The sequence below is a fragment of the Phycodurus eques genome, chromosome 11 (assembly GCF_024500275.1).
Source record: "Phycodurus eques isolate BA_2022a chromosome 11, UOR_Pequ_1.1, whole genome shotgun sequence".
NCBI classification, from domain to species: Eukaryota; Metazoa; Chordata; class Actinopteri; order Syngnathiformes; family Syngnathidae; genus Phycodurus; species Phycodurus eques.
This window is the reverse complement of record NC_084535.1, coordinates 7,907,888-7,930,058: the sequence shown is the minus strand read 5'-3', so window position 1 is coordinate 7,930,058 and position 22,171 is coordinate 7,907,888. Positions and strand designations below refer to the sequence as shown.

The following is a 22,171-nucleotide window of genomic DNA, read 5'->3' as shown; positions in this document are numbered from 1 at the left end:
ACAGCCATATGATATTTCTCCTCTGTGTAGAACAACTACACGCGCACCAGAATGAGCAGCACCACGTGCAGTGAAGGAAAATATGTGACAAAAACTTGTTTTTACAAAGTATAATATTTTAGATGTTTTTATTATCATTAAAAACACATTACATAATTGTTTAGTTGTTTTTGGGGGGAAGCTGGAACGGATTAAAGACATTTCCATTTATTTCAATGGGGAAAAATGGCTTGAGATGCGAACGTGGTCACGGAATCAATTGAACTTGTATCTCAAGGCACCACTGTACTGTAAAATTGAGAACTCTACCCTCCTGACCAGAAAGCCATTCAGTGTGGTTCATTGTCACATTACGACAGCTCAGAAACCGACACCGCCGTCAGTCAGCTCCGATAAGGCCGCGTCTCACACCGAGCCTATCATGGGCTCCATCACTGAATGCAATAACCCGGAGAGACAAAAAGGAAGCGACGACTTATCAAACTCCGTAAGCCGAAAAAGCTGAGAGATCTTGCCAAGTTTGATAAGCAAACGCACTTCCGTCTCTCCCCTCCCACTCATTTCACCCTGAACAGCATATCCCACCCTCCCGCCCAAAAAAAAACCCATCCGCCATGCACCCCCGCCCGTTGCTGTTCTGACTTGACAGCTGGGGCCCGCAGTCTCACATCAGTGTACATTTCCAGATCTGTCACTCCGTTTGACGGTGAGAGTGATTGCATTGTCGGGGAGCGCTTCAGCCGAGGCCGCAGATGCGCGTTGTTTGCTCCCCACCGGCGCCTTCGCCCCGGGGTCCCAGTCCCCAACTTTCGGCGCCCGAGGGCACGTTTGACCAGCCGCGCGTGGATCTATCTGCGACGACGACTCGAGTCTCCCTCTCAAAAAGTGTGTCCTCACATTCTCATCCCCAGAGCTCAACCTGTCATGGCCGCTCAGGCAGGGGCCGCATTGAAAAGGGGACGAGGTCAAGGGGTTAAAAGCAAGCCTCCAGTGGCCTCAGGGCTTGTTCATAATTTATATCAGGTTTTAGTCTTTAAATTAGCAGAAGATCATTTTAATGCAGAGGGTAAATTCTGCCGATAGTGGCTTGTTAGGAGAAAAATAACATTAGCCGTTTCCATGGCAACACTGGACCACCTTCTGTAGCGATCTAGAATTACAAGATTGTAATATAGCTAGAATGGGCTAGATGTATCGTATTGACCATAGAGTTGCCTTACCTATGACAAAAAAAAAAAAAAAAAAGTCGCTGATGCACTTTCAGCCATTTATTGAACGGGACAGACAGTCCCAAATACAAATACAACGTGAAAACACTCGCAAAGAGCGTGGAGCAGACTGTTTACTGGTATTTCAATTCATCTCAATGGGGGAAATTCATTTGATATACAAATGAACTGAGTTACGAGCTTGGTCATGGAACAAATTTAAATTGTAAGTCAAGGTACCACTGAATTGTTATTACACTGTTGTTAAACTGTCATTACGTGGTTACCAGTCATTAAAAGTGTTTAATGAATCTGTATAATACAAGAGTCTGAACCGCTAAAATAAAGGAACATTTCTACGATATTTTAATTTACTGAGATACACTTTTATATGAGGTGTGGAAAAAAGTATTGTTCACCAACTCTTAGCGTCCCAATGGAAAATAACAAAGTCTTGATACATCAGAGATCCATGTGGCGAGGCTTTCAAATCTCACCTTTTCAATTCTTTGCATCTTCACTTCATCATCGCCATCTGGGACCTCTTGGGACCCCGAGAGAGTGAGAGCGTATCAAAAGACGACACAAAAGCCAGCTGACAATGACAACGCCGACACGCCGAGAGTTCACATGAAGCCGAGGCCAACGCACGTTCCTTGCAGGCCCAGAATGACAGCAGCGCTTTCAGGCAGTTAATCAGACAAGTGCTAATCTGGTTAGGAGATCAACAAATGAGCCACTCAAGAGCTGGAAAGGAGTACACAACCTCACAGACAATAGAGCGGGCCGTCGCCATTATTTACCAGAACAACAGGAGGGGATGCGAAAAGCGCTATTAGGGTTTTAATTCGGATTAAAAGCACAATCCAGTCTAGAGTCGCAACATAGCCGGTTAAGCTGTGACTATATTGCTGGGTATATTAAATGGTTTGCTCCAACACAACAAACGTGTCACGGGTCACCACTTTTTGTGACATTTTTGTTTGGTCGTGTGCCATGAGATTATTTTCTTTTTTTTCTAATGTAAAATGTGTGCCTTGGCTCAATACAGGTTGGGGAACACTGATCTAAAAGACGAGAGCATTACATCATTCCCACCCTTCCGCTGCAGTCGTCACCTAAAAAGTGTGTGTCTGCTCTCACGTCTGCTCCATCTTAGAAATTCCACCATGTTTTTAACAGCTCCTTGCCAAGCGAGGGAGTCAGGCTGGTGCAGCGGGAGGAGTTACAAAAGGAGGTCAGACGGCGGATATATATAATTTTTTCCATTATAAATCACTCACAGATACAAAAGTGACAACGGGAGGACGCTTGCCAAATCTAAATAAAATATGTCCACATTTGCTCGGCGGTGGCGCTTGCTTTGCTCTCAAGCCGAAGTATAAATATAAAGATGTACTCGTGTAGAAATGGGGCAGCTGGAGCTCCGCCTCGGATTCGCAGGGATGCTAACGGATGTGTATGACGGATCAATACACTCGGTCCACCAGCCACTCCGAACATTTTCGCTGCAGCTTCTCGTCATTGTGATGAATTAATTCCCTTGGAAAATACACACGCCGAGAGTGACACTGCCCCATAAACAGTATACATCACCAAGGATATAGTGTAGTTTGTGCGGGCAAGGAACCATATTAGTTAAAAGGGGACCTCGAATGGAAAATTTACTTTTTAATTGCTTGTAAACATTGCTTGGGTCTCTGGAGTGCCTGGTCCGCCAATCAAGGGTGAATTAGACCTTTGATCAGCCTACTTCTGAAAATGTGTCTGGGAGTGAGCTGTTCTACACTTCCGCCATTCAGTGGAGCTAATTAACATAATAACCACTCCCATTCTTCACCCATGACTTGGCAAGAACGAGACAAAAGAAGAATATACACAGGAAGTCACATGGAGTACACGCAGAAATTTCATCCAAATCAGATTCCTGAGAAAATTCCAGCATCACCATACATCCACGATCACTTTAGAATGAAAGTTCCTGCTTGACGTGCATTTATGTTTGAATATTAACAGCGGTTAACTTATTTTTAGATGTTACTGAAACATTGCCTGTACATTTAATAAAGCTATTATAAGGGTGATAGATCTGAGAATCAGATGAAAACTCCACGAATGGATTGTGTTCGAGGTACCAATTTATTGGTGACCATTCTTTTTTTTACTTGCATTTTCGATAGCTAGTAGTGGTATGTGGGCTTCCTCTAGTGGTATGCAAAGGAATCACCTCATTAAATGTTCAAACTGTACATCATGTTACAGTGGATTATTATTTTTTTTAATGCAGTACAGTGCAATGTAGTAAATTAAGTTAAGTACAGTTCACTTGTATTTAATTTTTGAATGCAATACATTAAAATTTTACATTTTAGAACGGTTTGTTTCCAAGCATTTATTTAGGTATAGTTTGTATATAACTTTTATGTGCTACACACTTTAAATTAATCATAATTTAAGTGCAGTTTTCTTCCCTATAATTATTTTTGGTGTTATTGTTTAAATGTTAAAGTGCCGTCGTTCCCCCCCGCCCCCATATTTAAGTCAAGTTTATTTGTTAAACCCTTAATCACAAAAGAGACTCAAAGAGCTTCTGAGGCCCACAGTGGGCAATTATTGAGTTAATTGTAGTGTTAATGTTTAAATGTTATAGTGGCTTACAATAATATTAGACAGACTTTCAGAATAAAACCTTGTTTTTACTACGCTACTTTATTTTAATGTGGTCATTATGGTGGCATTTTGAGAGGTGGTACTTGGTTACTGAGTGACTTAGTTGTGAAACTACTTTTTTTGTTTGTTTGTTTTTAGTTTTGTTTTTTGTATGTCTGTATTACACTGCCAAGAGGTAGCCAAGGCACACACTCGACACAAAATGGAGCTGGAACGCATTAATGGCAAGTCCATTCATTTCATTGGGGAAAGATGATTTGAGATTCCACTGTTTTGGGTTATGAGGCATGGTCACAGAACGAATTAAGCTTGTAAATCAAGGTACGGTAATGCAATTATCATTCAAGGTAATTTCCCATTCAAGTGGACAGATTGACTACATTACATTTTTCGTCGGTCAAAGCGCTTTTCGGTCGGCCGTCTGATAATCCCGTTTATGACTGAGGTGGTACGGCGTTTTTCGGAATGTTCCACTGGTGCGGATTAACAGAAGCTTGACAGCTCCAATTAGCCGCTCTTGAAGATGGAATAATAAGATGAACAAGGATCATCCGTGCTCTCCGATCTCATTCCCTCCAAATCCCTCATTCGACACTTCTTCAATGGGCGCAGATTAAAGATGGAGACACTTTTTGGCCCCGCGGATGTTTAATCTGTCGTTTGCCGTGATTTCCTCTTCTTTTCCAGTTAGGTGTTAATTTCACGAGTGGATCACAAGTCACGTCCTCCTCACTGGCCCGCGAGTGCACTCGCATCGCTTGTAGCGCGACTCCCGGAGGATTACACGGCCACCCGGCGGCGTGGGGTCAATACTAATACTGTTTTCATCCGCTTCTGACTGTGACCATGCTGGCTAAACAGACAATTAGCTGCCACTTTCACTTAGGAGACGACGACTTCTCAGAAATGCTCGTTGGCTGGCGGGAGAGCCTCATGCGGGGCTTTCATGAGGATGCTTCAGATAACTTTTTTCGAATGTTCGTAATGGTGATGCGCCCTCATCATGGAAGGTGAAGAGGTGATTTGGTGATTTAAAACTGAAATGCATTCAATTCTGCAACTTATTCCTGAAGAAAAAGTAAGCAACGCTCTAAAGTTTAACCTTAACATTTATAGTTGGAAGAATTGGTGAGTCAGAAACGTTGGTGGCCCACCTGTTTGCAAATAGAGCAATTCATATTCTACACTGCTAAGAAAAAAAAAAATCAATCAATGATTCTCCCCTAATGTACATCGACTGGAAGATTGCATTTTCAGGGATTTTTTTTTTTTGTGAATGAGGGAGCCATTTTTCTTCTAACGAGAATTTAGTATGATTTTGTACATAATTAGAAAATAATATATATTGTGGCTATGGATGCATATAATTTCATTTCATAATTTGTATGCGACTCCCAACTGTAACACCTTTTACTTTAGAGGTTTTACTGTATGTGTGTTTGGTTCAACTATCATGGACATCCTGAGCCACACATCTATTTATTATATTTGAAAGAGCTCAAGAGGTCTGAGGCTTAGTCCTGCATAACTTGTTTACATTATTCTCCATGCTGTTAATTAGAAGCTTACATGCATCTCGCATAGAAGAACCACAAGAGAGTGAGCGAGAGACACGCGGGTGAACAATAAATCAGAACTGTGGAAGACAGGTGGACCAGAACCACTCAATCGCTCTGCGTCTCGGCCACGGAGAGAAGGAGATTGTCTCCATTCTTTTAATGACGCTTTGGGAGGAAATGGTTTTCCCTTTGTTCCCTCGCAATTCCATTACTGTCTCCACGGGTGCGTGAGCGCCGACACGACTCCATCATTTAAGCGAATCTGTCAACATTTTTCCTCATCTTCGTCCACCCACTCGCTTTTTACGTAACAACTTCCTGCGCGAGTGCAGTCTTTTAATGATACACATACGTGCAACATGCTTTCTACAATCAATTAGTCATCACTCGGCCTCCCTGTTGATATTTTCCTTTTACAGTGGCACCTTGATTGGATTTACAAGTTTACTTTATTCTAACCATGGGTGCCATTGGTATTTTTCTATTAATAGTGTGACAGTGGTTAACAATGTCTAGGGCAATCATGCTACGAGGCTAATGATATTCTCTGTGCTCTGCAAAAAAACGACTAATATTATTGCAGCCACACGGGCTTTTTCATGTTTCATCATCAAAAACTGCATGTATCGTGTATTTGTGAATTGAATAAAAAAAATCTTGCAAAAAGTGTTTCATACTTCACATTATATTTAATTATGGTATTACTGTATGTTTTTATACAGTTCTAATACTACACATGGCTGTTTTTGTCATCAAAAATCATGTTACAAAAATGTGGGGGTGTTTTGGAGTGAGCTGAAATGGATCAATGGCATTTCCATTGATTTCAATGGGGAAAGTTGATTTGAGATACGAACGAGTTCAATTTCTAAGCCGAGGTACCATTGTAAATATGTTTCTTCTCGTAAGCACTTGATGGTAGGTCATCATCAGGAGATGTGACGCTTGTGTTTGGATAATAATGGATGAGTCCAATGGGGAAGTGTCCTCAGCTGGGGAATTACAACTTGGCAAGTCCTCTCTCTGGGTGAACTCGGCCATCTGGGACGCGTCGCAACTAAGACGACATTCCTCTCGAGATCTCACCAGTGATTTATTCATGACTCCACAGAGGGAAGACTCCGCTGTGCCTCTCCGAGGCCACTTCCTGGACACCTCAGCTCTGCAATCACTCATCCGCATCCCACCATCATAACCACATCCTTCCTCTGTACTCATCCTTCCTTCCCACTCATTTTTCCTTGCACTCTATTCATACCACCCATCCCTTTTTCCTGTTGTTCTTTCCCCTCTAACACTTCCTCTTTGTGTATCATTCCTCCCCATTCATCACAACTGCATCCTTCCTCTCCTATCTCCTCCTTGGCTATGCTTCCTTCCTTCAAGGGGAACTAAACCCCCAAATGTTTTTGCAAGAATACATTGTATGTGCCACCACTGGTCCAAACACAGTATTCGGATTGATATTGCTGTTGTGGAATAAGAATGAAACCTGGAAAACACTGGCGGACTCCCCATGTATGCTGCGATAACTAGCATAACTGCGGGGTGATGACATGAGGGTTTGATACACAGTGTATGAGACACGGGATGTTTTCCGGATTTAGTCACGTGACCTTCGCAACGCAAGCGGGAGAGCAGATGTGACATTAATTTCGGTCGACAGCAGCGGGCGATATTGCCAAACATGGCGGCCCCCTGAGATGAATGACAATTGATGAATTAATCTGTTTCATTCTTATTCCACTCCGGATTCTTTCTTTCTTTCTTTCTTTGTTCCTTCAGCTTACCTTCAAGTGTGTGTCAAGTGTCACATTCAATTCAAAAGGTTTCTTTATGTCCTTCTCATCCAGCCAATATACACGCCCTTCGTCCTCCCTACTTCCCCTTCCTTTCATCCATCCATCCTCCCAACTCATTCTTCTCTCTTCTCGTCATCCCTCCTCTACCCACTATTACACTATTCTCGCTCCTCATCCTTTCTTGTTAGCTATAACTTTGCTCACCCTTAACACTGGTCACTCTTTTTCTCCATCTAACCTTCCCTAGTCATCTTCCCACTCCCCCGCCCCCAACCCCGCATTCATTCTTTCTGAATATCCTTTTCCCATATTCACCCTTTTTACCAGCTCATCATCCTTACATATTTAATGGGAGCTCAGTTAAAGGCTCAAGAAGACGCTTACTCTGCTCATGCTTCTGCTGATTCGGGAACAACCTCTCGGATGCGGCCCACTGTCTTTCCGTGAACTACACGTACACAAACACGCATGCACGTCCAGAGGCCATCTCATTAGCAGCCTCACACCCTCACAGCTGGAGGTTGTCACATCGTGCGACTGTTCTCGCAAAACCAAAAACGCACCCGCTTCACGCACGCAGGCTATTCTACAGAACACACACACACAAACACTTATGTATGACAACGGTAGCCGGTGCAGACACCCGTGAGCCTGGAGCCATGCTACTTTGCCACGTCACCTTGTTGATGTCAGTTCAAACACAGCAACTCAAATTGTAGCTTTTGAAAAGAATACTTGCTAGAGTCAAAACAACCCTGGTTTACAGTATAACTGGAATCACTGCTTGTAATTGTATGTATCAGACTGCATTTTTGATGCAGTTTTTTGGCGAGGGCTGTGCTACGCTTCCCAGCAAATATTCATGATACATTAATTGTAAAACTTCCCAAGAGGAAGCAATTGACATTGAATGAATCTGTTCTTGGGTCAAAGAGGTGCCATTATAAAACATTTAGAAACAGTACAGTGTTTCAAGTATCATGAAGATTCTTAAAGGTCATACAAGTGTAAAAATAAGCATTGTTACATGAATACATACATACATACATAGCGACAAGTCAGTCCGTGACTAGCTAGCGCCTTGTGATCAGCCTCAAAATCTTAATAAAATCCACAAATAAAAACAAAACAAAGTTACCGTAATTATTGTTACCGGGGATAGCGCCCAAGCCCTGCTGCGAATAGCAAAAATAAATAAATAAATAAAAAATACAGAGTAATTTACACCCCCCAAAATGTTTATAATTGGCTATAGTGTCTATAAATAGTTTAACCTTAACCTTAACCAAAACCTATGGTCCTAAAACACTTTGATATCATTTCAAACTCCTCTTACATTGCATTTAAAATTAAACGGCTTAACAGAGGATTTGATTTAAATAAATTAATTCACCAGACGTGTGTGTGTGTGTACATGCACATGCGACAAAGACTTCCTTGTGACCAATTTATGTACTACTTTCTTATTTAAAAGGTGCTTCGGCGGCCTCTTTGGCTGTTTCAGAAAGCTAAAAAAAAAATGTGAAAATATGTGAATATGATGTCACATGATAATGGTTCAAAGGTTTTGTGCGACTTTTGCGGCATAATCGTCCTAAATTTTCAAATTGAGCGACTTGTGCGGTTGAAATTTGAGGTTCGTTCGCATTTAATAACCGTGTTGGAGCTGGTCTCGTTCGACACATGGACAGAAGTTTGAGAAACCGATTTGATCGAGGCCTGCAACTTTTTAATTTATTGGCTCATTACATCAGCTGTTTGAACATAAACAACAGAACGTCATAAATGGAGCTGAACAGCAATAACAGCTTTAGATTTGTGTCGCCGGGTGAGTCTGAGCCCGAGGAAAAGCTGGGGCCACTCATTAAAATCAATGGCGTGAAGAACGGTTGGATGTGATGGAAAAAAGAGAGCGGGCGGTGTCTGACAATTAATAGTCAACGGTGGCACCATCATACAAACCAGCTGCCAGGAAATGGAGTCTAAAAAAAAAGCCAAAGCACAAGAATTCCTATCTTCATCATCATCAAGTTTGTCTCCACTCCGCATCACTGAGAGCAAAGAAAAGCAGGGGAAATTGAAATGAGGTGAAAACTTGTGTTCCTCGAAATCTTAAATAAGGCGGCAGGATGATTACAGCAGGGAGGACTGTGATCTCACAAAATTACGTAACATTGTGAAAAGCCACATCAGGGACTGCGGAGTTTCCGTTATGTTTGGCTTGAACACGTTCTCATCTTCACCCGTCGCATCCCATCCTCGTTGCGCTTGCTTAACATCTCCCGATCCCTGCTGTGATCTGCTGCACATTGCTATCCTTGCGGGTTGCCATTTTCCTGCCTATAACCCAAACTCTATTCGCACAGCTTCTCATCTGCCTTCCTAGTTTTTAATGTCACTCACCCCTTCATCCGCAGGGTGACGTTGCCTCAGGGCACAAGTCAAAGCATCCCTAAACCTCCAGCATTTATCTTATCGCCCTACAAAATACGACTGTTGCAACTGTCATAAATTTCTAGAAACTTTCTATGATCTGGAGACTTTTCGGTTTACAGTAAATATAGGGCGATAGGGACAGAGCCCTGCTGTGAATAGCAAAACAGTGTGAGTCATTGACACCCAGCCTAAAGATGTTTCTATTTGACCATGTTACTGGGTTAGACAGGAAAAAATGATAATCCCAAAACACCTTAATATCTTTTCAAACTCATTTTACATTACCCTTAAAACAAAATGGCTTACAGATGCTTTGATTTATTTAATTATTTTTTTAAGTACACATGTATATGCAGTGAAGACTCTCCGTAGCTTCCACTAACAACCCAGGCTAAAGTTAGCTCCTCCCTGACATAAAACAATAATTCTCTCTCATTTGAAATGTATCACGTCAAGATACTTCCTTGGCACCAATTCCTACTTTCAGGGCCTTCATGTGGCATCTTAGAGCGTTATAGAAAATTGTAACTAAGTGAATTCAGGGTTCACTTAATTTCTGTAAATGACCAAATATTCCCATTAATCTCCATGGGAAATACCATCCAGCCATTGTCCTAATTGGGCTCGCGGGAAGCTGGAGTGTGTCCGAGCTGACTTTGGACCAACAGGCAGACGACAACCTGGACTGGTCGCCAAGTCAATCTCACATAGAGACAGCCGACCATTCCCACTCACATTCACAACATCACGGAACGGGAACTGAAGTCAGGCGAGAACGCCACCAAATAAATTGAAGTGTTTTTATAAGAGCTGCCATAAATAGAGTCGCTACAGTCACAACGAGGTCGACAGACAAACACCGGCCATAAACCGCTTTCTTTAGGCAGCTAATAAAATGCTCTTTTTTTTTGGTCCCGCTTGCTCGCGTTTAGCAGTTGCCATGGCAATGCCGATCCAGCGGAAGCTCAAAGAGGATCCCAAATTCTTGAGATTTTTTTTTTTTTTTTTTTTAAACAAATCCAACAGTGCAACTCTAGTTCTTGTACCTCCCCTCCCCTCTTTCTGCCTCACACTGTGGAGTCTTTGAAATGAGGAGAGGAATAAAAGGAATGGAATAAACACAACACGAGGGGAAGAGAGGGAAGCGGAAGAGGCTGCCATAATGAGGCAGTAGCAGATGCTTGCACAGAAAATAATCAGGCAAGTGCATACAGGAAAATACTTGAATATGTTCCTCTCTTTGCAGCTATGCAAGATATGGCCAAAAGTCTTGGGGACATACCTCTTAATAGATTCTTTAAATCAATCAATTAATGTTTGCCTAGGAGTCTTAATTCCTTCCTAGCAAGGAGAATAACAACTTTGTGGGAACAGTTTGGGGAATTTCTGTTCTGCCCAAAGCAAGGTCCGTGAGTTTGGGGGTGAAAGAAACCCATCAAAAACCGCTGAAATGAACTAGAATGGGGGCGACTGTTGAGAACTGATTAAAAAGGTGTGCTTCGAAATGTCATGAAAGTTACACTTGCCGGCTGAGGCCCGACGGGGTTTTACATGGACAGAGGCCTATAGCTGCGAACACCATCTCGTACACGGGGAGAGAAAGCCATTTAAATAGTGCTGAGCTCGCCGTGTTATCGATTTATTCTTGCAAAGAGAACATAAAAAAAAAGAAAAAGAAAAAAGTGTGCTTGGTGATTGCAAGGCGGGCCGAGCAGCGAGATTTGGAGAGTGCTGGATGGAAAGAGTGGAGGAGAGTCTCTTTTGTTGATTAGCTGGACACTCTTCACTCTCGTGTGTCAGTTTGGATCTGAATGGTTGCTTTGGTCCCTGAAAAGGTACAATCTATACTAATTTAGATGAGACGGTATAAAAACATTGATTGAGTGGCTAAAAAAAAAAAAAGGAGTACAGTAACTATATTATAACTATATTAATTGGCTAAAATGAGATTACTGTGGCGAACCAGACTTCTTACAAAAGGCCAATGAACCAACCCAAATTGAGGTATTAGTATGTTTACTCCACCGTAGCCATTACACACAACCTCAACAGTGATAACAAATGAATGCAACTACTATAAAGTCTTCCTCTTAACAACCATCTTCCCAATCTATTCCTCATCACAGTTTTCATCCACTTGTCACTCGTATCCCCGAGAGAGTGGTGGAGCTCCACCAGGCTGACCCCCGTGTTCTCTCCCCAGGCCTGCCTCAATCTCCCTGCAGGATCCATAAGGCAAGGGCAGGAATAACCCACCTACACATGCATGCATTCATTTATAGCGCTACTGGGATGAGGGGGAAGCCCACACGTGCACTCGCTCACACCTCCGCACACAACCTGATCGAGAACATGTGCGTCTTTATGTAAGAAATCACATGGATGTGCACTTTGGCACAACCTAGTCCCAATTTCCAGCTTGTGTAACATACAGTACGGAACTACAACACAAACATAACTGCACATTAAACGCATCTGACTACTGAGCAAACATAATATCGCCATAAAGCCTCTTGCGATTGCCGATAATGCACAATCCAACCCTCTTAAGAATGTGATCTAAGTCCATTAAGCCTAATGTGAAAATCAAAACAGAGCGTGCACACAAAAACACACAAACACCGGCACTTTTGCTTTGCTGTTGAACTGGGGGGCATGCGTCATGTGTCATCCCTCTTTGAAGACACAGTCACACAACAGCTTCTTTCCAGCAGCTATGCTTCTCATGATGAGAGATGACCCAGACCGTCTCGTTAGACGCAAGACAAGACCAGAGACAGAAAGTGAGGGAGAGATCGAAAAATGCAACACCAGCTTTGGCTGGAAGACCGTGCTTGATCAACAAAATAGCAGCAAAGTGACTCCAAGACTTAACTAAATGGACGAGACTATGGAAAGCCGTTTGAGCATTTAGTCGATATCCTTGATAACCAGCTTAGGTCCATGTACTAGTAAGCTATTTGTCCTTACTAGTAAGACAATTCAGCGCACCAGTCGAACTGCGGTGTCTACTAGTAATATTTTTTTCACTACTCCTTTGCACTAATGTATGACATTCCTGCACCATATTAGGTCAACTTTGGTATACTTGTGGGACAACTACAGATTACAAGTGAGGCAAAACTGTTTGCTTGTTACTAATGCTACTAGTGAATTATTCAATATTCTTGATTCAATATCCTTGGTATCAAATAAATGCTCACATCAAGGACTTTGAATCAAGAATAACAAATCAATGCTTAAGCTGCGTCGATATCCTTGATATCCATCTTAACAACTTACTAGTGGGCCAAAAGTAGCACTAGTAGTGGACAAATGTTACGAGGAAGACACCTTCGTTCTACTCGTGTGCTGAATTGTCAGACGTTATTCTGACAGAACCGCCATGGAGCCCTTTAAAGTGATCCAGAATCTACTTGGACCAGAAAATGTATTGAGGAAAATACATTCTAGAGAGTAAATTTTAAAGGCCGTTTTCTCCAATTTTACTTTTGAATTTGACAACCCAGCTCAAAGTGGGAGGTGTTTTTTGTTTGGGTTTTTTTTAATACATACACACCGTTATGCAAGCCGATGAAAAATTTCAATTAAGTTGAAAGTGAAAAAGGAAACTAGTTGCTGTGTAAATACTATAAAAAAAATTTTTTTAAAAAGGCTAAAAGCCGAGACATGTAAACGCAAGTGTCCAGAGTAGCTAAAATGACAATAAACACCAACCACAAAAACATTCCATCTAAGATCTGGGAGGCAAGCACGTTTGTTTACAAAATTGCCAATCTGTTGTTTTGCAGGACTGTGTGAACAGGGAACTGCTGTTTTCAGCATCTCCTCCTAACAACCTTAAGTTCACCTCCTCAGCAGCTGATATTGACTATTGAAGCATCGATGTAGCGGTTGCGCAACTACTTGCAACTAAACTCAATGTATTTTTGAACACAGTCTTTGCTTCCTCCACTTTATGTTATGGTTATGATTTTGGCATTAGAAAAATCACATTTATTTTAGACTTTAATGCTGTGTGCACACGTGTGACTTATTCTGAGAAAGAAAAACATGCTTTATGCTAAGGAGGGATTTGGGAAGAAAACATTTTTGCAATAGCTATAAAAAAAAGGGTGGGGGGGTTCAGGTTTGGTAAAGATTTTATTCTAAAATGAAATGAACCAATCCATTTAGCAAGAGACACGACGTAGACACTGGATTTGTTTTAGTGGATCACAAAAAGTGATATGGCGGGCCAGATCTGAGTTTGAAACACCAAAGATCTTGAGTTTGAAACGCACTCTAAATTGTCCTCAGGTGTGAATGTGAGTGTGAATGGTTGTTTGTTTATTACGTGGCATGCAATTGGCTGGGGACCAGTCCAGTGTGTCTCTGGCCTCTCTCAAAAGTCAACTGGGATAGGCTCCAGATTAACTGCATGATCGTGATTTGTTGTCAGGAGAAATATAAAATGGATCCCAAGTAGGAGCACTGACACTTGCTTAAAAATGCAAATGACTGTGTCCGTTTTGTTTTTTTTAAATTATTCTACAGCACTACCGCGTCACGTTGGACAGACAGACAGACATTAAATCGGATGTTCGATCTACCAGGTCCATCAGAACGTCTGCTTCATGAAAAATGTAGTATTTCTCTTCTGGCCAACAAGTTCAACCAGCCCAGCCTCCGCTTCCTCATCTCGCTCTCTCTTTAATTCCACTCCCTCTTCCGTTCGCTCACCCTCGACATCTTTCGCTCCAAAGGGAGCCTAGTTGCCATGGTTACAATCATGAACACATCTGGCATAGTTATGATGTTGCATACGCACATGCGCACACGGTGACCTGACGACAAACAACCAACAAACAGAATCTAACCAGGAAAAACATCAATATGCATGATTTTCAGAGCTGTTCCGTGCTTTGTGGCGGCAGAGTGGAGTCTGCGTGAGGGAGATAACAGACCATGGGCTTGCTGAGGAAGAAGATACGTCTGTAGGGAACTTTGGGCCTTAGCGATAATCCTATTGGTTCATTTAAACCAACCTGCAATGCAACTATCCACTGGGAGATTAAGACAATGCTGGGAAATGTTTAAAAGATTTGTAGAAATATTTTTCTTTCATGCGTACATTGAATTTAATTTTGCATATCTTCCACATTGATAGGGCAAAAAATGAGCGGTAGCCAGACTAGCATCTAATGGTGTACCCCTTAATGTTCCCTTAGCAGCAGTTTTATCAGAACTGGACACAAAATCTTAAAGACGAAGAAAGAACATCACTGAAGGCTTTATGCGATTATTGGATGGAAAAACAGAGACAGAGGAGTACTTGGCTGACAACCTTCATCCAATCACCTTTCATTATTATTTCATTTTTCTCTAACAACCACAATGTGTCCCACCAAGTCTCTTTAATTGTTAATGAATTCAAAAAATCTAGGTGAATTACACAGGTGCTTTTGTCCATCTATGCTACATTCAAGTTGGACGAACGTGTTTACATGCATCGGAAAGTCCAGTTTCCGTTGGACTATTCCAATACAGTGGCCTTGACATACGAGTGACCAGACTTATGAGCTGTTGTTTGGCCGATTTTTTATTTTTTTTTTAATTATTATTTATTTTTTTTGCTTTGACTTGTTTGAGATACGATCGTTGCATGGTGGCCGTGAACTCAACTCAACTTACTTCAAAATAAGCAGTACTTTGGCAAATATTGAACATTTCCTTAAAAAAGAGGCTTCAAGCTGTTTTGTGCCACTCCTCGCTGAAGTTTACTGTCTCACACAAATTTGAACACAAATGTTAGAACAGCACATGTAGACAGATATTATAGCAATACTCACAGGCGTTTTTTCTTAATAAAATTAACTAATATTACAGCATCTTATTGAGTGACTTAAAGTATCAGTAGAAGTACTATTTTCCTTCATTTGTGTCTGCATTATACTGCCTCTCTGTGGCCAAGGCAAGCACACCAGAAGGAGCAGCACAAAGAATCGAATCATTAAATCACAAGACACAAACAGCCTCAAATTGTTTAATTATCTACATTCTGCTTATTTATGTTATTACTGTATGCTTTTAAAGTACAATATCGTAGAGTGATATTTTTATTATTTTAAAAAATAATTTCTGTTCTTTTTGGGGGGGCGGGGGGCTAGAACAGATTAATTGCATTTCCGTTGATTTTCAAGGGGGAACGATGAGCATGATCACGGAATGAATTGAAATCATATCGCAAGGCACCACATTAATTTAAATACCTTTTTGTGTATCACCACAACGTTATGCTAATTACATTATTCTGCCTGTTAATGATCAAGTTTAATGTTCAAATGATCCTTGATGACGCTTGTTTTGGTGGAATTCCGGGCCACCAGCGTTATCATTCAGAACGTTTTTGCACCACGAGAGGGGTGACCGATACCAGGGCGCCTATGAATTTAATTGCAAACCAAAGAAAATAATGTGCCACTTCTCAACAACAACACCCATTCCAACCTTGTTAAAATGTATGGCGGCAATCTTGTGTAACAGCGCGCTCCGTTCTGGTCTTTGCCTCCTGTCTCATAAATCCTGCATCTCAAGGGCCAACCCCAAATAAAGCTCTAAGCCTCATCCCGTCTGAGACGGAAACATAGTCCTGGTGTGTATTTTACAGCCAGACGCGCATAAAGAGAAAGGAGACACGGCACGATAGGTGCGCTTTTTAGGTTTGTTTATTCTGAAAGAAGACACACTGGGTTTGTGTTAAGTGAAAAAAGAAGACACACGTGTGTTCAGGCTCACACGCACCTCAACATTCCAAGTCATCAGTCAAAACATGTTTTTGCAGCTCGGGTTTTAAACGCCTTGATAACAAGCCGGGAGCCAACCAACAGGCTGGTAATGTATTACATAAGCACATACATACAGCTGTGGAGGAGTTTGACAGTACAACAGATGCCTGTTCACTTTAACACGACCCCACCCAGCCCCCTTGCCCCTACCCTCTACTTTGCATAGCTCCGCTCATGTAGCCAATCACCTGAGGAGAGAAAACAACCGGACCGACCGGTTGCAGTTTAAGGGTTAGCGCCGGTGACTGACAGGCTCCATTGCGCAACTGAAACATCACCTGTCATGTGCTCGAATATCGTTAGGAATGTGTTTGAAGCTTACTTTCCATTCAAAGGAAAAATAAACTCACCTTTTTGCCTTTCTTTTTGCGATGAGCCCCTTTTCCCCCTCCTCCTCCTCCCACTGCCGTCTTCTCCTTTGCCTCCTCACTCATGTTGAGAGTCACTTCTTCTTCTTGTCCCTTCTTTTTTGTTGTTGTGCCTTGTTTAATCCAGCATTTGGGAGCTCATCGTCAGTGGAGCTCCATGGCCACAGTCATCGAGAGGAGATGATGCTCTCCTCCTCCTCTTTCTCCACGAAGGTCCACTCCCACTCGGCTGCCTTCGCAATTAGCGGCGCTCTCTGGCAAGGGTGGGGTAGACGCTGAGAGATAGAGCGGCAGAGAAAAAAAGAGAGAGAGAAGATTTGATGAAGGAAGGGTGTCTACCTGAGAGTACCCTAAAAGCTCAGGAAAAGAAAAAGAAGGATGCAAAAGGGAAAGTGGAGAAAGTGGCGGGGAAGGGTGGAAAAAAACAGATCCACTCCCTCCTGCCTTTTTACCATGCGCTTCTCTCGCAGGCGTGACACGGAATGAGGCTTTCCACATTTCTGACAGGCGAGTGTGTATTCAAGGTGGGGAGAGTGGCGAGGTGGCGGGGGTCCTTCCAGAAAAGGAACTCCTCTCCACACTCTGCCAACACGCAAGATCAGCTTACTGGAAAGAGAGAGCGGGATAGAGATGTGGATGAAGAGAAGAGATTTTCACACACAGACAGGGGGCAAAGGTTGCAATGGTAAAAGACAAGAGCTACTCACAGGCCAGGGAGGTGGGCTGGAGAGCACGCCTTGAAAGCGCCTCCAACAGTGAAGCGAATACTGTGGCTAATGAGGCAGACGCTCGGAATGAGGAGAAAGCCAGCAAAGGGAATGGGATCGAAAAAATTAATAAATAAAAGCGCTACAAATCAGAGCGGGGGAGAGAAGGGAAAAAGGGTGAGGGAACAAATGTGATAGAGTGACAGAAGAGGCAGAGGGGGGGACATAGCAAAGGGGAGGGCAGCTAAAAACGCCATCTGAACAACAGGTCCTTTCTTCTAATGCAGTGATTCTCAACTGGCGGGTCGCGGACCCATTTTAGTTGGGTCGCAGACAGCTAGTAAAAAATAGATTTTGTGATTTTCAGTAAAGACGCGTGCACCTGAAACATATTAGGAGAGTGACAAGAAATGTTACTTCCTTGTTCTCCGGCCACAGCGCAGTTTAGCCTTCATATGCCCTTGGGAGCAGCGCACACTCATTGGAAATGACATTTGAAAATATGATATGCAGTATCAATGTTTTCAGAGACTATTTTTAACAAAAAAGTTCTTTATTGTTCTCAACTTCTATGAAAGTGGGTCGCGAGTTTGCAACAAACAGGTAAATGGGGGTTTCTATTATTTCTGTGTAACTTGATGTAAGGTAATGTTTGGCCGGGGGGGGTGACGTTTCGAAGCTTGTCTGGTATCAGGAGAAATCAAGCAAATCCGCCCCCCCCCCCCCCCCCAAAAAATAAACATTTGAAAAAATCGACTTGTTTAGAATAGACTAGATAAAGACTTTATTTAAATTAAGTCTTTCAAAAGTGTTCAACTACTTACCAATTTATAAACTCTCTAAAACCCTTTATAAGTGTATATTTATTGTAACATGGTACCAAAAAATACCTCTCATTTGTTGAATATGGCAGTTGGTGAAGTAGCTGCATGATTGAAATGACTGATAACTTCATCACACTGTATTGCCATTTAACAATGACGCTATGTATCACAGGTACGGAATCACCTTTCACATGAGGAAGAAACCATTTGAAAGGGTGATTTATGTGCAATAAACACTCGACAACCTTGACAGCGTTCACCTCAGTGAAAGGCTAACTGGCCATATGTAGTGACACGTGTCGTCACATGACACACCTGTCAACGCTGTCATCTTCTTCCATCATCCCCTCCTTTCTCCATTAACGGCGGGACCGCCGAGCCTGCGCGTCATTGGGTGCGTGCAAATGTTCATGGCCGCACACACGGTGGATGCGGAGGGTGTGGTCGGTTGCTTTAGGTCGGTGCCAGAAGTTATTGATCTGGGACCTGGTGGCAGTTCCATCAGCGAGCTGTTTATTCGGGAACACACACACATACACTGGAAAACACCACAAAACAAATATGTTGCGCTCTATTCATTGCAGTATAGCGCAGTTGGCTTGTTCTCAGGAAAATGTTATTTGATAGTATATCATGTTTAAAAAAAAAAATTAAATACTTTCCAAACAGATACTGTAAATAGGCAGCAGGAACAACTGTATGGTATGCGACACTAATTCTCAAAGTGTAGTACTGTGCATATAGCAAAAGTGGTACACAGGCTCCATCTAGTGGTACGCAATTGAATTACTGAATTAAATCTTTAAACTGGACATGACAGGAACTTTCTTTTTAATCAGTTGGAGTACATTTGTTAAGTACAGTTCAGTTGTATTTAACTTTAAACTACATTTGCATTTATTTATTATTATTTATTTTTCAATGTTGGTCATTTTATTGGTATTTTTGGAGGTTGTATTTGGTGTCAGAACTTCGAGAACCATTGTCATAAAACCATCATAACTATAGCTTGTGATGTTATCCCTCAATTTCCCCAATTTTGTCAAAAAGCCGTTGTTCTTCGCATGTATTAAAATTTTATTTCACTGATAAACACGAACGTCACCCAGTGGCCATTTTTATTAATGTTGATGAATCATAATATTAGTTGAGGATGTTGGATTTTCACAACAAAACGCACAGCTCTTGCTCATTCATGCTGGCACATCTAAATTGTGGTTAAATTATTAGGGAAAGCGCTTAAAAAAAGAATGCTTACATTTACGTTTCGGGTACACAATAAGACAGTGATTAAAATACCCATTATTATTATAAACATGGGGATTATTTAGTAATAACAAGCAAAAACTGGCCTACACTCTCTTAGTTGGTCTGTTCATTAGCCATGTGTGAGTTTATTTCTGTTATTTGGGGCAAAGACTTTAGCATTATTCACTCACTGGATAATTTATAAACTGGAAGACGACAAGGCCTATAATCAACACTTCGGCTACTGTGATCTTCTAACTGTACGACATCATGGTGACAGCTGTTTCTAATATTCGTACACATTGATGGATTTAAATACAGTAAAAAAAAATATTATATTAGTGGTGTCCTTGCAGGGAGGACCAGACAATGTCATGAGATCAGACTCTGCGTTTGCCATTAATGTGACTATGATCATCCCAAACCCAGACATGTGGCGTCATGCACGGAAACCTAATTTTCCGCTTGTGGCTTTCTCAGTAGTCACCACACAAAGGTTCAGAGAGAGGAAGATGACTGATGAATATACTGCCTGGCTTTCAGAAGACCCCAAGGTTAACATACAAAAGTATGAAATCTGATTTTTATACTTTCATTGGTCACAAAAACTTTGTCTGAACTTCCACCATGTCTTCTTTTGAATCAACTTATCGATTGGGTTTCCCTTTTCAAGCAGTTTACCTCACGTAGCATCTTCTTTTCAACTAAGACTTCACGCATTCAAACTATAGCGGTAAAGAAGGCTTCCCGTAAATCAGCCATTCAAGCCATTTCTCCTGTTTTCTCGATCGCTCTTGTGATGATATCAGGGAATGCTTCAGCTTTTTTTTTTTTTTGCCACTCGGAAGAATTTACATTAAGCATGATGAATTGTCATTTTGTTGCAGCAGAGTTCAGCAAAATTCCGAAGGACTGGCTTACCACAAACATTATTATAAATAGGCAGATAAAAGATTTACTTGTAGCTTAATTTCATTCTTGGGCAGGTGGGTAGGCCCTCCAGAGACCCAATTGTTTGAAAACAAGCAATTAAAAAATAATAATAATAATTTAGTTTTACCAACACTGCTCAAAATTCACCTTGCAACCTATGATGTCATTATTATAGAAAATAAATACAAGTCCATTGATCTTTAAGGAAACGTGAAGGCAGCTCAGCCACAGCTGCAAAGAAATGTCAGTTTCAACCAGGCTGTGACTGAAGCCATCAGCCTCCAAATGTCTTCTCACATCTATCAGGCAGTGGATCGAACCTCTCCGAGCAATGCTGCGCGCCGAGGACAGATACGGCATGACATAAAGCTCTGGGTGGCATCTTCCTCCCGTTGTGGGCCGGTACGAATTCAGTTTCACCAGAAATCAAATCATCACATATGATGAACACTGCATCTTCCCATGAATCATACATCAAGCATCACTGCAAACGGCAGATGCGGCTTTCATCTGACTATTGGCCAATGTGTTTATCAGGAATCAAGAGCAAGTGAGGTTATCATTACAACAATAACCTTTTTGAATGAGCAATCTGCAATGATCTTAAAAAATAATAATCCATCCATTTTCTGAGCCGCTTCTCCTCACTACGGTCGCGGGCGTGCTGGAGCCTATCCCAGCTATCATCGAGCAGGAGGCGGGGTACACCCTGAACTGGTAGCCAGCCAATCGCAGGGCACATACAAACAAACAACCATTCGCACTCACATTCACACCTACGGGGAATTTAGAGTCTCCAATGAATGCATGTTTTTGGGATGTGGGAGGAAACCGGAGTGCCCGGAGAAAACCCACGCAGGCACGGGAAGAACATGCAAACTCCACACAGGCGGGACCGGGGATTGAACCCCGCTCCTCAGAACTATGAGGCAGACGCTCTAACCAGTCGGCCACCGTGACGCCTAAAAAATAATAAGAATGCAAAATCCTCAATTACATGAAAAGCATTGGGATGATTCACTTGTGAGATAATAACCTTCGAGAAGGATTTTAAGGACTTTATCAGTAAAATCCTTGTGTTGAGGTGAAAATAAAAGTTATCGGTGCAGTACACAGAGGTGGAGGGCTCACTCGCTTTCATCATGAAATTTTGATGCTTCATAAAATGAACCAAAATACACAAAAATATCATTCTTGTGTACAGTTAGTACAAAGTTTATGTATACTGAGGCTAATCCGGGTCAAATTTGACCCCTGTACGGTATTGTGCACAAAAATGGATTTTAGATTTACCGGTGTGTGTTCAATCAATGACTGAACTGAAACTTTACTTGCCATAAATACACATATTTAATGGCACAATGTTCAAGAAAGTGCTTGAAAGACTTTCCCATTTTCTTTTTCACATGCACCTGTTGAGATTAGAAGGATCATGGAGGAACCTTAAAAACAGTGAAAGTGTAAAACAGAGCCAGAACATGCAATGTGTGTATGTATTGAAAGCATGGAAGGCTTAAGATCCAGGTGGTCGCTGAGGATTGCCAAAGTGCCCTACGGCAAGGCACCTAAACCACTCAAAACTGCCCTGC

The 22,171-nt window shown here is 41.9% G+C and overlaps 1 protein-coding gene across 14 annotated transcripts in view; it reads right to left on the bottom strand.

The window, feature by feature from the left end:
- The window catches only part of LOC133409578 (ankyrin-3-like), a 126,027-nt gene extending 108,323 nt beyond the window's left edge, over positions 1–17,704 (bottom strand). For all 14 annotated transcript variants that reach the window (XM_061689784.1, XM_061689792.1, XM_061689785.1 and 11 more), the window contains exons 1-2: positions 17,578–17,704; positions 16,853–17,476 (exon numbers count right to left, since the gene is read on the bottom strand). In XM_061689784.1, coding sequence (XP_061545768.1) covers positions 16,853–16,936 — 84 coding nt within the window. In that variant the 5' untranslated portion in view covers positions 16,937–17,476; positions 17,578–17,704. The remainder of the gene's footprint in view (positions 1–16,852; positions 17,477–17,577) is intronic.
- Between the last annotated feature and the right edge of the window lie 4,467 nt (positions 17,705–22,171).